This window comes from Apaloderma vittatum, unplaced genomic scaffold, assembly GCF_000703405.1.
Source record: "Apaloderma vittatum isolate BGI_N311 unplaced genomic scaffold, ASM70340v1 scaffold18460, whole genome shotgun sequence".
Taxonomy (NCBI): domain Eukaryota; kingdom Metazoa; phylum Chordata; class Aves; order Trogoniformes; family Trogonidae; genus Apaloderma; species Apaloderma vittatum.
The window spans coordinates 14,309-29,016 of NW_009696434.1; the positions used below are offsets into that span (position 1 = coordinate 14,309).

The 14,708-nt window shown below is 39.4% G+C and overlaps 1 protein-coding gene across 1 annotated transcript in view; it reads left to right on the forward strand.

The window, feature by feature from the left end:
* Positions 1 to 433: 433 nt before the first annotated feature.
* FGGY (FGGY carbohydrate kinase domain containing) overlaps positions 434 to 14,708 on the forward strand; it is a gene marked incomplete at both ends in the record, with an annotated part of 59,271 nt that continues 44,996 nt past the window's right edge. Inside the window, 2 exons of the mRNA XM_009874864.1 lie at positions 434 to 549; positions 14,239 to 14,367. Of these exons, the coding sequence (XP_009873166.1) occupies positions 434 to 549; positions 14,239 to 14,367 (245 nt within the window). The remainder of the gene's footprint in view (positions 550 to 14,238; positions 14,368 to 14,708) is intronic.

A 14,708-nucleotide genomic window follows, 5' to 3' on the forward strand; every position in this document is an offset into this window, starting at 1 on the left:
GTAATTCAACTTGAACATGAGTAATAGAAAGTTTTTCTAAGGACACAGTCTGTGCAAATCATTGCTATTTAGGTACAGCCTGGAGAAGCAGGAATCTTTCTCTGAGCTGTTAGCTAAAGAGCTGTCATGTTCATGCTATGCTATCTTCTGGGCATATGCATGACCTGTTATTTGACTGATTTATGCAATGAAGTGGCCAGCCCAGGAATTGTTTCAGCAGAGAAGAATCTTAAAGAGAAGATCCTTTTAAGGTATCTCAAGACAGGCACTCCGAACAGTAACCATTAATTTTTTTTTTAATCTTAGCATTATACTTGGAATTTCTGACCAGTGAACAAAGAGATCATTTTGCACAACTTTTCTTCTAGTCGCAAGTTTCAAACCCCAACATGTTCATTTTCCTGATTCTGTGCCTATATTATCTCTTTTCTAGGTCCCTCTGTACAGTAATGTGCAAGTGGACGTACACTTCAGATGGAGGTTGGGATGACAGCTTCTGGAAAATGATTGGTTTGGAAGATTTGGTGAAGGATAAGTATGAAAAAATAGGTATATCGGGGTTGTTCTGTTTTATACATACACACACAAAGATATATACATATTTATACAAAACAAGATACATACCTATAAAAAGACCTTTTGCTGTATTATTGCAAATGTCAGCAGAAATGTAGCAAGACTTGATGGAGCTTCAGATGGGTTGATAACAAGGCTGGATGCTCATAGGTAACAGCTTTGCTAAGTACACTTTTTACCTCGCATTGTCATGAAAAACTATTTAAATTCTATATCTTTTACACTTCTGAAAGGCCTAGCTAGCCTTTCAGTACTGGTCAATCTTAACAATAGAAAAGTAAATGGGAACCTCAGAATTGATTACATGAAGGAGTTACATTACATGATTACACGATATGGGTACATATTGGATGGCAGGCTACAAAAAAGCGCCACAGTGTAGTAATTTATAGCTGTTACTGATGGCATGTTTTCTGACCTGTATCAATCTCTCATATAGTAATTTGCAAAAGAAGCGCTACTTCTGCTTGTTATTATCTTTCTACTTTTTTTTTCTGCTCTCTTAGAGCCTAAGTTTAATTAGAGTGGTAGCCTTGCTAATAGCAATTCCTGCAGCAGATATTCATTAGAAGTCCATAATGTTAATATACCAGAAAATTTCCAGGATAACTTTATTAGACTTTCCCTCTTAAGTTAATGGACTTTTAATGGATGTCCTAAGCAGACATGTCATTAACAAGAATATTACCAGACATGAATTAAAATATGCTCATTCATCAAAGTTAATTATCTGAAATTTCCTTTGATTTTTTTTTTTAATGTCTAGCACTTTGAACAAGTTTGTGCAGCAGTTTAAAAGCAGCAGCATGAAATGGAAATGGCATAGGGAGGACTGCAGTGAAGTGAAATGTAATGAAATCTATAAACTTCACCGATCATCACAAGATATGCTATAAGTCATTCTCAGGTTATCAGAATATTGTACTTGAAAGCTTCCTTGAATAGATTTCAGCTTTTCCTTCTGCAACTGAAACTGCTTATGCCTAGGTATAAAATGCACTAGAACTATTAGGCTTTTAGCTTCCTGAGGTTTTAGTTTGAATAGAATTCTTACAACATCTATCACATATGGCTTTTAGCAAATCTTCAACAAGTTAAAATAAGACTTGCAGTAAATACATGTTTTTACTAGAAAATTGAACATCTCAGCAGCTGGTAGTCTCATGGAAGACTATTTTTAAAATAAATTATTTATTAAGTGTAAGCTAAGGCTTTAATACAATATTTATGCAATGCACTTCAGTGCAAAGCAATTTGCCATTTTAAGTAACTAAACATACATGTTTTAAATGATAAAGTAGCCATTAATAAAAAGGGCCTTTTGTTGGGATGGAAGCCTCATAAAACTGATCTATATATGGCTCAATGTTTAACAAGACAAAAATCTTTAATTTTCAATATCAAGCTTATGTTTTGTTAAAACACATTTACAAAATAAATCAGTAATTTAACTTCTGTTGATAGGTGTTTCTTGCAAGGCAAATTAATGGGGAAAGTGTCCAGTTGTCTGAGAAACCGCATTGATTTTCAAGAAATAAACCATAGAATACCTGGATATGTCTCGGCTGGAACTGAAGAAGCAGAATCTGACCTGCAGAATTGCACCAATCTCTAGGCTAGAACTTGAAGCTTTAGTAGAGTTCACCTTGAGAAATCCTTTGATTTGCAGATTCTTGAGCTGATTACCTTAGGTGTATCCAACGTGTAAGACAGTTTTTGTTTTGCATAATGATGCTGAAACCTGGCCTGAGGTAGAATACATGTTTATTTCCATGACCATTTGTCTAACCTGCCTTTTTTAAAAAAGTATTACATTCATTATATTTAGCTGCATGATGAAATCACAAAAAAGCTGGACAATGACTTTCATTCATATGACTACGAAGAGAAAGTAAGGAACTCTCTGTACAAATATGGACACCAGATAGCAAGTACTTTTTCATTCCTTCCAGGTGCACCTTCTAAACTGTGCCTGTTGGGAATCTCTTGGAAAGTTTTAGCTTCAGAAGGAAACAAAAAGACATCAAAACAAAGCAACTCACTCCCCACCTAGAAGCTACTTGCCAATGGTTTGCACTGTGTGAGCTGTAGAAGTGCTTTTCTTTCTTCCAGCCCTAATCTTATCCGTGTCCCTGTACACGGGAAAATGGGAATGGTATCATTGTTCCAGTGGAAGTTTGGGGCGGTTGCTTGTTTTACTGAGGGTTCGGTGTCGTTGGACTTGGGAGGAGCACTCTAAATAAGCTCAGCTTTCCTTTTCAATCAGGACAGAGTAGAGCCAGGAAAGTCGAACTGCAGCTGGAATGTTCTTGTCTAGCGGGAGATTCCTTCCTACCAACTCCCAAGGTGTCGGTGTTGGTGGCGAGGCACCATCGCTGCATAGACCTCCTCCCAGGAGCCCACAGATGCTACATTGAGCACGAGCACAGGATCACACCATGCACAAGCTCAACTCAGTATTTGTAATATTGCTTCAAGGTGCTGTCCTATAAAAGAACAGTCTCAGCTGCCGTTTAACTTTAGCACATAGTGCAAAAGGAAGGCAATTTAAGTAACTCGTATGGACAGACAGTCAGTGTGTGCTTGCAGGAGGCATGTTATCGATTTCGAACCAGTCAACTTAGGTGGCTTCCAGATGGAGGAACTCGAAATTGCCAGCTAACGTAGGCAGGAGTAAGTTGAAGGGAGGTTGTACGTGGTCTAAAACTTGTCCTAAAATAAAAACAAAACCAAAACCCTAACAAGCCTGAAGTAACTCTAGTGGAATTTCCTGTTCCGTTCTCAGGTTTGTCCAAGTCTCTGTATGTCTGCTCAGTGTTTGATTAGCTCAAAAACAGGGATGTATTTTAAAGCCTGCATGTTCCCCTTGTAAAGAGAAATAATAGTATTTTTCTTGCATATCTCTCCTAAGCAATTAGCAGGCTCTGGACTATCACTTCTTTCTAGAAAAAGCCAAATGTCATTAGGTAAAATTAGCAAAATTTTCTAACTGTGACAAAAGTAAATAAATTGTTTACCACTTAAAAATAGGCAGAAAACCTGTGTTTGAGTTTGTTTTTTTTTTAAATCTCTAGTGAAATCATTATTATTTCCGATCAGACGGATCTATAGGTGAATAGTTATGACTAGACATTTTTTGAAGTAGCTTTAATTTTCATGACACTGGAAGTGTTTATGGAAATTACCTGAGAACTTCTTTCATGTACATATTTCTTTATGCTGATAAAGACACTTTTAAACATCACTTACGAAACGTCTTACCCTTTAAAAAGGTATTTACTGTAATCACTCTAATTCCAGGTAGTACACTTCTTTTAGTTTCAGTTTAACTTAACATATGACCTTGTTGATAAGGGAGACCCTCACATCTGACCTTTACGATCTTTTACGAACCTTTCCCACATCAAGGCGTGGGTTCACAGACAAAAATTCCCAGGCCTTTGACATTTTGTGTTTCTCACAGCAGGCTAACCTTTCAGGGAATCCACATAATAAATTGTTTTTGGTCCCTCCTGTACCTCACAAATTTTTTGATCACGTTTGTGAAGGTAACGAGCCTTATCTGGAGATACTACAAAATTTATTGATCCCATTAATTTGCCCACCAAGAGAGCAGAAGCTGGCTGGTATTCAAAACCACTCTGAAAGTGTTGTGTACTACAAGCATAAGCATTTATCTGCTGTGGTGAAAGCACATGATGAGGATATCTTTGTGGTATTATAAAACCTAGAAAGACATTAACAATTCCGTTAAAATTTCATGTGCTATGTTCTACCTCTTAGGGTACTGAAGCGTATGTGCCATTTGGAGGAAAATGCCTGATAAATTTTTACCACAACCCTCTACTTCAGGGGCTACTTAAGGGACCAAATAATGATTTTTTATTGAATGGTAATATTTTATGCCAGGTCTTTTTTTGGTTGAAGTTGGCGTCTTTGTCTGAGAGAGCATTGCAGGTACTGCAGAACTGGTTTTATTGTTCTTGTGGATTGTGTGTTGAGGGCTAAAATGCTATCTTTTGTAAAGGGATATTTGTCACCTTTCATCTGTGGTGGTGTAGCACACTGATATTAATGAAGTATCTTTTTGAAAAGTAAGTTTCGTACTTGGAAATATAGCCCTGCAACACGATAAGGATTTTGGAAGCCCCCTTCCCAGCTTTCCCTGACTAGGAATATATGGCTGCTTCCTCAAAACTGAGTAAATACGCAGCTCATACATGTGGGATCTTTATGAACATCTAAGGCAAAGCTCAGAAAAGCATTTTGGTTGCTTAAATCTCAAAAGTTATATTGAAATTCAGTGCTTGCCTTGAACTTTGGATTCTTGAAATTAATATGCTAATGAAAATAGCTCTTGCATGGACAGATTGTGTTATCAGCAGGTAGGGTTTTGTCGACAAGCATCGTCAACAATCCTATTCACAAAATGATAAACTCTTTCTTAAAATTTCTTGGATTTTCTTCCTTTAAGCTTTCATGTGACTGGATAATAGGGAGATCGGTGGTTTATGCCTCTCTTCACTCATCTGGTAGAATTCTTTCATGGCCATGATGGTGATGTGAGGAAGAAAAACAGCCTTTGGGCCTTCGGTATCTGTTTGCTGAAATCTCACTGTAGATCTGTTACCCACTTGTCCTTAGCCACTCTCAAGAAGAATGCCTCCTATTTTCCACAGAAAATTTGCCTCCTATTTGCCTCAATCCATCTCCAGTAGGATTTCTTCTTTTTTGTCTATTTGTTTGTTTATTTTTAATTATTTTTATTTATGAGTTATTTTTGTGGGGTTTTGTGTTTTTTGTTTTCACTTTGGTCTTAAATTTTGGCACTGTGTTTTCAATTATGAAGGGTTGGACTTGACTCTAAAGGGCATTTGTGATTAGCGGTCCTTACTCCCCCACATCAGTACAATAGTGTCACCCTCCCTGTTCCTGCACTCTGACTGTGCTTTAGTGACAGCCCTCGTCCTTTGCAATCTCTTTTCCTTAACTCTTCCAGGACTGTGGGGACTGGAAGCTTGATGTTTTCACGTACCAGAGCACTTGCGTATGCCATTTTTGAGTGCCCTAAAAAGAAGGATCTGTAGAATTTTAAAATAGGACGTTCTTTTCTAATGGTCTTTTATTTGTAGTACTTATTCATAAGGAAACCTGTGTATGAGTTGGGATTTTGAGAAGATAGCTTGGAGTCTCTTGATTGCTACCTGCTGTCGTTCTTACTGTTAGACTTAAATAGAGTCCGCTTAGGTTTTATATTTTGTCAGAAGTAATCAGTTTTAATACATGGAAGTCCTACTCATTTATTTACATTTAAGCTGAAAATTAAAGATTCAGTCCAGGGTGGCAAAATACAGTTAATATTAACTTATGCTGCAGTGGCTGTGAAGGGAATGGTCAATCCATTATTTCTGCCAGTTTTCTATCTCTTCCAAGGCCTTCGATACCAGATGCTTCAGCGTATTTTGAGGGATTTCCTTGAAGGCTGAGAGAAAGGGATGCTGATTTTTTTTTTTCAGGTTAGCTTATGGCTGCCAGTTCTTCATAAAGCTTGATTGCAAAAGTGAACTTTAAGCACCATACTTGGCAAATGGAAAAGAATGATAAGTAAAAGTATTCATTTAAATCTGGGGTCCCTTTATCTGTCTGTCTTTGGTCTTTGCTGTCTCCAGTAAATTACAACACGCTACAGTTTCAAACAAAATTAAAAAGGTGAATCAGAGGATATTTACATTTACATGGAATTTACAACTGAAGAGTGTTCCAAACATGCCAACATTTTTCTGGCTTCCTGTCATTTCGGTCCGTCCAAAAGCTGTAGCAACTGTAAAGGAGCTGAAACTGGCACAGCACAAGGAGGCTTTAGGGTGTCTCCTTCCTCGGAGCTTGAGGCTTTATTTCATAATATGTGATTCAGAAGTAAGAAGTTAGAAAGAATTTTTCTCAGAAAAGCTACACGTTCCTGTGATTTCTATTTTATTTTATGTTTTTTCCATCTTGAGGACACTGAATCACAGCAATGACTTGAGGTTAGAGGGGGGACCTTTGGAAATTATCTAGTTCAGCTTTCTCTGCTCAGAGCAGGGTCGCCTGCAGCAGCTTGCTCAGGGCTGTGGCCAGTTGAGGTTTGAGCATTTCCAAAGATAAGAGACTCCAAAATCTGCCTGGGTGACCTGTTCCAGTGTCTTGACTGCCTTTTCCCAACAAAATACTGTTTCGTTTAAATATAATTTCCTGTATTTCAGTTTGTATGTGTTGCCACTTGTACTCTCACTGGTGCCACCAAGAAGAGTCTTGCTCCATCATCTTTACTCCCTCCCATCAGATATTTGTGTGTGTGTTGGTAACATCTGCCCTCCCTTCACCTCCGAGCCTTCTCTTTGCTGGGCTTGACGTCTCAGCTCTCTCAGACTCTCCGTGTAGGACATGCCTCACTCGCCTTTGGGGCCCTTCTCTGCACTTGCTTCAGTATGTCCATGTTTCTCCTATACTGGGGAGCCCAGTAGAAAACACAGCACTCCAGCTGCGGCCTCCTGAGCAGGGAGCAAGGATCCCCAGCTCTCTCGGCCTGCTGGTGGCACTCCTCCTCACGCAGCCCGGGAGGCTGTTGGCCGCCTGTGCTGCGAGGGCACGTAGCTGGCTCCTGCTCAGCGTGATGTCCACCGGACCTCACGGTCCTTTTCTGCCAAGCTGCTGTCCAGGCAGTCGGCCCTCAGCCTGTCCTGGTGCGTGGGGTCCTCCCACCTCCTGTGCAGAACCGTGCATTCCCCATTCTTGAATTTCATGCGTGTCCTGTCAGCCAGTTTCTCCAGCCTGAGATGTTCGTCCTCCTTCCAGTAACTGTTCTTTAATAGGCTGGGCTAAATGCAGTAGCTCAGGTTTCTTCACGGTGTTTCCTGAGGGACATTTTTCATTCCTCTTCCACTGTGAGGAAAGGAGCCATCATTCACCCTGCCTATCATCAGGTTGAGTCCTGCTGGCAGGTGGTACCTTTCCACTTCTCCCTCTTTGCTGCAGAAAGTGAGGAGGAGTGTGTGGTGTTCTTTCATAGCTTAGACAACTAATAGTAGAAGCTTAGAGTTTTCAAAAAAAAATCGTAACCAAATTTCCTACTGTCCACTTCTAGAGTTCTGGTCTCAGGCTCCGTCTGCCTGGGGAATCATGTTTTCTACCCTGGCAGCATTGTGGACTTGGGAAATTTTTCCTTCTGGTATGAAATCTAGGTGCCTTCTTTTTGAACTTCTGTTTTTGAAAATCATAGGAGAAGCTTTGTGCAGACTTTGACCCTGTTGTGATTGTTTAATATCTAAATTTCTCCAATATTATTCTCCTTTCTTATTTTTCATACAGTTCTAAAAAAAGAAAAGAGAAAAAAGCATCTCTCAGAATAGTTCTGGGTCATTTCTTCTTTTTACCCAACTCTTCTTCTCCCTGGCCCTGATTTGGGCTTGGTCTTCTTTTTTTGCTTAAGCCTCCCACTGAGATAGCTTTTAAAACAGTGATGTCTGCTTTATGAGTCAGTATTCACAAAACCAGAAGGACTATTTCAAACATTTTACCATCTTCCTCTGTGTCAGAAGCTGTTGGACTCCCTAAAATTAATGTTTAAGTAGTTTAAAATGTATCTTAGAACCAATCTTGATTTTATAATTTCCTGTGATGGAGAGACCACTTCAGACTTAAAGGTCATTGATTGTTAGTTACTGTTATCTCTCAAAATTAATGAAATAATTTAATGAAATAATTTAAAGAATACACTTTATTTTTCATCTGAACTTCAACTTCCTACTCCTGTCTGGCAGGCTGCAGCGATATGCCTGACCTGCACAGGCTGCAATTTTCTGTGTTAAAGGAAAACACTGAGCTGCTTGAGGCTTCTCACCAAAAGTCTTATGTGAACTGTCGTACTTCTTGATCCTTTTAACTGCTTTCCTGACTCATTTCTGAACCCTGTACAATGCATCAGTATCTTCTCAGTACAGGTATTAGAACTGGATACTGTGTGAATGTGATGGGGAATAAGATTGTGCAGGTATCAGAAGCTTAGCTGAAAGATTCAAAAGCATCCTTTCAGTAACTGATCAGGTTATTTTTGGCGTGTTATTTCTTTCGGTTTTGAAAAAGGGATAACTATTTCTTCAAAGAGGAGTTGCTATCGTGTGAATTATTACAAAAACATCCAGTAATAAAAAACATTCCCTGAAGTAATAAGCTGTAATTAATATAGGCTAAATTGCCTGTACATTCTTAGCAATGTACTGTGCCAAACCGAAGCCTGATTACTTGCAGCTCTTAAAGTATAACAATAGTCACAAAATTGACACTGATGATCTTTGTATCTAGAGAGACTGAGAGGTATTGTGCTGTCAGGTGCCAGAAATCATCAGCCTGTTGGAATTATTTTTTGCAGGCAAAAACATGAGATCAGCTGAGTTTGGATGCAAATACTTTGCATTTAGTTACTTAGTAAGACATCCAAATACACGCGTGGTGTCCCCACACGCATGTCAGCGTCGTGGGTAGCGAACCGTGCGTTTCAGGAGCTGTTCCTTCTGCACTGTTTCACCGAAATCCAGTAATGAAAACTCAGTCACGTCCGTCCATGTATATGCCTAATGATCCAATGATGCAGAATGCTTTTTTTCTATTTCTTTTGACCTTTCACCGGGAAAGCTTATCATTTATACATGAAGTAGGTTTCTTTCAGTCGGACAAGAAGGCAGGAGCCTTTGTTGAAGTGGGCACCTCCAGTCTGCCGCCCAATTTACTTTTCAGCTTAGTGAGTCAGGATCTGCCTGCATGTAGGTTGCTTGCTTTTGCCAGTATTTAGCAACTAATATGTCCGCGTTAAGTAATTACATGTTAGGTAGTCGAGATGTAGTTCAGCCAAAGGCATGAGCTGCATGGGAGAGTGGGATGGAAAGGACCCAAATTAGATTTGCCTCGAGCTACTGTGGCAGCTCCCAGAGACAGAGATGGATTTTGAACTGAAGAGAGCCAAAGTGATTTTGTTTATCCAACTGTTTTTCTCACTTTTGAATAAGCTGGCGTATAATATCACAATTTGTTTTGGTTTTCCTGAATGAAGACACTGAAGTCTTGAACTGCCAACAAGGAAATTTTATGGAGAGTATTTCCAGGTTAAAAAAGCCCCAAATCTGGCTGTTTCTAACACCCTTTAACCACCATGCATTCACTCCTAAGATAAAAATTAATATTATAATTTTATGGTCCACATCATTATCCTGTTTCCTTCAGATCTCAGTGATATTTTTCTAATCAGATGGTTAAAAATTGTAGGACAATAAACCATAGATATCTTCATTAAATAGAAGTATTCTATGTAACTGCAGGATATTTGGTAATTAATTGTATGTGAAATGGTGTTAGGATGATGTATCAGAAGAGTTATTTATTCAAATTCCTTGCATATCACAGACTTTTGGAATTGTGAGGATTATTATAAAACACAAAAAATTGGAGTTTGTCTACAAGCTTTGTAATGAACAATGCATCGAGGGGAAAAATATGTTCCTTATTACAAGATCCGTTTGGAGGGATGGTGCTTCTTTTAAGTAAGGCCCATTCCCTTTGGTGCTTATCTAGCACCGTTTTACTTAACTAGCTGACTTCTTCAATGCATGTTATATAGCTCTTGTTTAACAGGAGATCTGTTTTGTGTATTGTCTTTTAAATTAAAAAGCATTTAGAATCTCCAGTTTGGAGAGGCTACAGAATCAAGACAGGACGGACCCTTTGGATTTCTTTCTGAGGCTGCTGGGATTTCAGCAAGGGATTGAGATATCTGAGTTCAAGTTTGCTCGTGCCAAGTTAGCGAAGAAAAGGCACATGTCCTTTTGATTTTCTGCCTTTTGTATTTTTATGCATTTACGCAGCCAAATATAAGTGCATATGAAATGGAGCCACATTCTGCACGATAGATGAAAAGCTGTTCTCAGGGAGTATATCATAGTTGAGTCAGCTGGGCCCCCTGCTGCGCTCTGCTTTTGTTGTTTTGAAAAAGGTTTAAGTCCTAAGTACCTAGTTCTGTTAAATATTAGTAAGCCAGTACAGTGAATTTTGATTACTCAAGTTGACTGAAGAGGTATTGTCTGCTTGTGTGTTGCGTCTGGTAAATAGCTCGTTGCTGTGGTAACCGCCTAAAAAGGTAGAGGGTCCTTGGTACCACATAAATTCTCTGAACAAAACCTGATCATAGCAAATTCTAACATTAGTCTTCGAAGAAGGATAAAAGAGGAGGAAGAGATTCAGACAGCTTTTTCCTTTTGTAAACTCACTGCTTTATAGGGGAAAAAAATAGCTGGAAATAGTCTGTCTCGTACGAAATGAAAAGGTTGTGGATGAAGGCATTACATGAGTGAAACAGCTGTATGAATGTGAAACAGAAAGTTCTCCAGCTCCAGCCATTATGGGTTTGTTTGGTTAGGTCTAATTTTGGAAGTCATTATAGCAAAGGTAAATGACTGGCACAGGAGACTGCTGTAAACAAAAGACTCGATACATTTACTTTGGCAAGAGCCTTGAGAAGACTCGGTCCTTTCACTGCCTCTTTTGTGCAGCCTTCTGCGCCGCTCTCACTGCCCGGCTCTGTGCAGAAGCAGCTCCCGTTTGCCTTCCTCCCTCCCTGACAGCTTTTTTCCCGCACAGGTAGGGTTTGACGGGGGCAGCACCTGCCCTTGCATTGCTGGTGTGTAGCTGTAGAATACCTTTATATTTACAGTAGCTGTCCCTTGACTTCTAAAGCCAGATTCTTACTCAAGTAAGAATCTGTTCACTCCCTCCCTCTTTGGTACTGGAGTACAATTTATTTCAGATGCTTTGCTGTTTAAGTCACTCAAAAGAATTGGTTCTGTTTAGCTCGAATCAGGACGATCCTCTTTGGTTGCTTGTTGTATTTTTTATTTTATCATTTAATAGCTTTATACATATGGATTCTAAGCATGGGGATGCTTAGCTGAGTTTTCTAGTCTTTTAGTGAAGAATAAACCATGAGAGTTCTTAATTCCCTTTCCAGGTCTCTACCCATGTGGTTCAGTCAAGGCTCTGCCCATTCCACACCTACTTACTCGCAGTGGTGTGAGTGGGGAGGCAGCCTCCATGCTGACAGAGTGCCCGCGCAGAGCCTGCTTCTTCCCTTTCACCAAGCTTGTTGTGAACATATTGTATGGGTGTAGCAGAGCTTTTATTGATTTCTAAAGCTGGTAGGCTGAAGTAGAGGGACGGTCAGTATCCTCTCCTTTCTGCACTCGCTTGCTGGCACATCTTCTCTGCACTCGCTGACTGCTGGGTGACCCTAGCAGACTCCTCTTTGCATCCCCTGTCTGACTGCTGTCACTTCCCACGTCGTCAGGAGGTGCTTTCAGTCACGGAATAATTGCTCAGGTTTACCTTGACTCTTAAAACAGACAGGGCTTACTCCACTGCTAATTCATTTTTAAAAAACCCACAAGATTATTATGCTGCATCTTAAACCACAAGAACCCCATCCCTGTGCATTCTCACATGCGTTATGGCCATGGTGGGTAGCAATGCTGCTGGTTATTCTGATATATAACTACTACCAAAGGAATCTATAGGGTCGTTTTCTACTCCTGCCATAGAAGAGAGGATTATCTTTATCTCTGAAATTGCTCCCTTAGTGCTCGTTATCTAGAAATACAGTAATTGTGAAGCTGGTAAGAAAAAATTTTGTCTAATAGTAGCCCTGAACTCTAAAATGGAGTTTAACCACATAATAATTACACACTAAAATGTTTGACCAGTGTCACTGATATAAACAAGCCAACTGTGGAACTGAGTGCCTGGAAAGAGGTTTTATTTCAGATTAATTTCATCTAATGCTGTACATACAAGACAGTTGGATCCTTTCAGGCTGGGCAACTGATTCTGAAGAAAAAGATGTGGTTTTAGCTGCATGAACTCTTTCGAACTTCCTTCCACCTGCAGGGTCTTTGAACGTCGGGGGGAGAAGACAACAACTTTGTTTTACTGGTATTATTCTCCAATGTCTTAAAAAAGCAGAAAAGTAATACAGAAGTTCTCTTAAAGAGAAACATCCTGCTTTCCAACTTACTGGGTGAAAAATGCAAAAGATACATGTCTTGAAAAAGTTAGCACAATGTTTTGACTTTACACTAAGAATTAATAAAATATAGACACTTTTTTTCCTGTGAGGACATAGTTTAATGCCGTCATTTCCTTCTGTATAAGCTAAATAGTCAAGCTTGGTTACTGCCCCCAATATTTGAATATAAACCCAAGGTCAAGTGAAAAAGTTTTCACTACACATACTTGTTTTAAATTTCCAGTATGCAACTCAGCCTAGCGTTGCAGACACAGCGCGGCAGTCGTCAGTGGAGTAGAAACTCTTGGAGAAATGAAAAATGAGAAGTTGGGTGTGTTGTCTGATCACAAAGTGCTCCATACCCTGAGCCTTCCTTAACGTGAAGAACTGACATCATTTACAGAAAGACAAAGTTCTAAGTGATGTGTAAAAATGAAGACCAGTTCTCTAGTTGTGAATTTAATATTGTAACCTTCTTTTTGTCTAACAGTAAAGTAGTATAACTGTATTTCTAGATTATGCTGATGGGCATTAGCATATACCTGACATTTTATGATATGCTATTCCTCTTAATTAATCTCTGTTGCGCAGGATGTTTTACTTCCTTTCTACATGTCAGAATGTCCTTTAGGTGCACCATTCTTGATAGAATTGACTGTTAAAATAGGCTTGTTTAATTTTAAAAAGGAGTTTTGTCAACTTTGCTGGAAGATTTGTTGAATTTAGTAAATACTACAGATAGATACTAAAAGTATTGGTAGGAATCTATATGGGAGCTCCCACTGGAGCTGGACACAGCATTCCAGGTGGGGTCTCACAAAGGCAGAGTAATTCTGAAGGTTTATTGCATCTAGATTTGTTCTGCTGTGCTCTGAGAAATCTCTATCACCATGATACAGTTACTGAAGCAATCTCTTTTTGGAAGACAAAACTGAATGTGTGTTATGGTAGTGGAGACCAATACAGACAGCACCTGGCACTGGGCTCCCTGCTGGCAGGGCTCAGAGGACAGGGCTGTGTTGTTGCATTTGGGGTCACCGTAACGTTCTTCATACTCCACAAGGCCCATGAAGACTCAAAAAGGGTTATTTAGGTCTATGAGGAAATCCACCTGTAATAGGAGGAATTTGCTGCTTAAGCCAGTTTCCTTTTCAGACTGTTCCTATAGCCACCCTCTTCCTAGCAGAAACTGCTGGAAAGGTTGGAAGTGAAAAAATACTGGCCTTTGCCTTGTGCATCAGGTGCAGTTTTCAACTGAGCTAAATGTCCTTCCTGTGCCCAGAGAATGGCTTCAGGCAGCCTCGGCAGTAACTGCCGCAAGAACTTGGGATTTCTGTATAAGTATTTGATATCTCTTGGCAAGATGCCCAGTGAAATTTAATTTCATGGCTGTATTTAATATACAGACAGATAATGAAAGATTCTTCTTAATCAGATAGAGTCCTTTGATGCACTTTTTTTGTTTTATATATACACCACACTAACTTGAAGGAGAGGAAGAGAGTTCTTGTAATAACATACACATTTGTTTTTCTGTTTAGTAAATTGACAGGTGTTTGGTTTTTCTTGTTTCTGCCCAGGAAACCACGTCCTGTCTCCTGGAGAGTCGGTTGGAAAAGGTCTAACGCCAGAAGCGGCAAAAGATCTCGGTCTCCCTGAAGGGATCCCAGTAGCAGCATCTCTCATTGATGCACATGCTGGAGGACTAGGTATTCAGTTGTATGTTTGCTATTCTTATAAACAGGAATGTATTGAATTAATTTTAAAAAGTCATTTTTTCTCACAGCCTGTTTTTTATCTGGCAATTTGCTCTGTTGCTATTCTTATGAAATAGCACAACTAAAAAAAAACAACACCTCACAATAACAACTAATATTGAATGTCTGTTTATAGAAGGGGCTATCCCTGTTTATTTCTTTTCAGATGGATTTCCAAATTATTTGTTAACTTCTGCTTGTTCCACTTTGAATTTCTGAACTGAAACACAATTCTGTTGACGTGCTGACCTGTTGAGGGTTTGCATCTTCTGTTGCTCAAAACTTTGGGGATC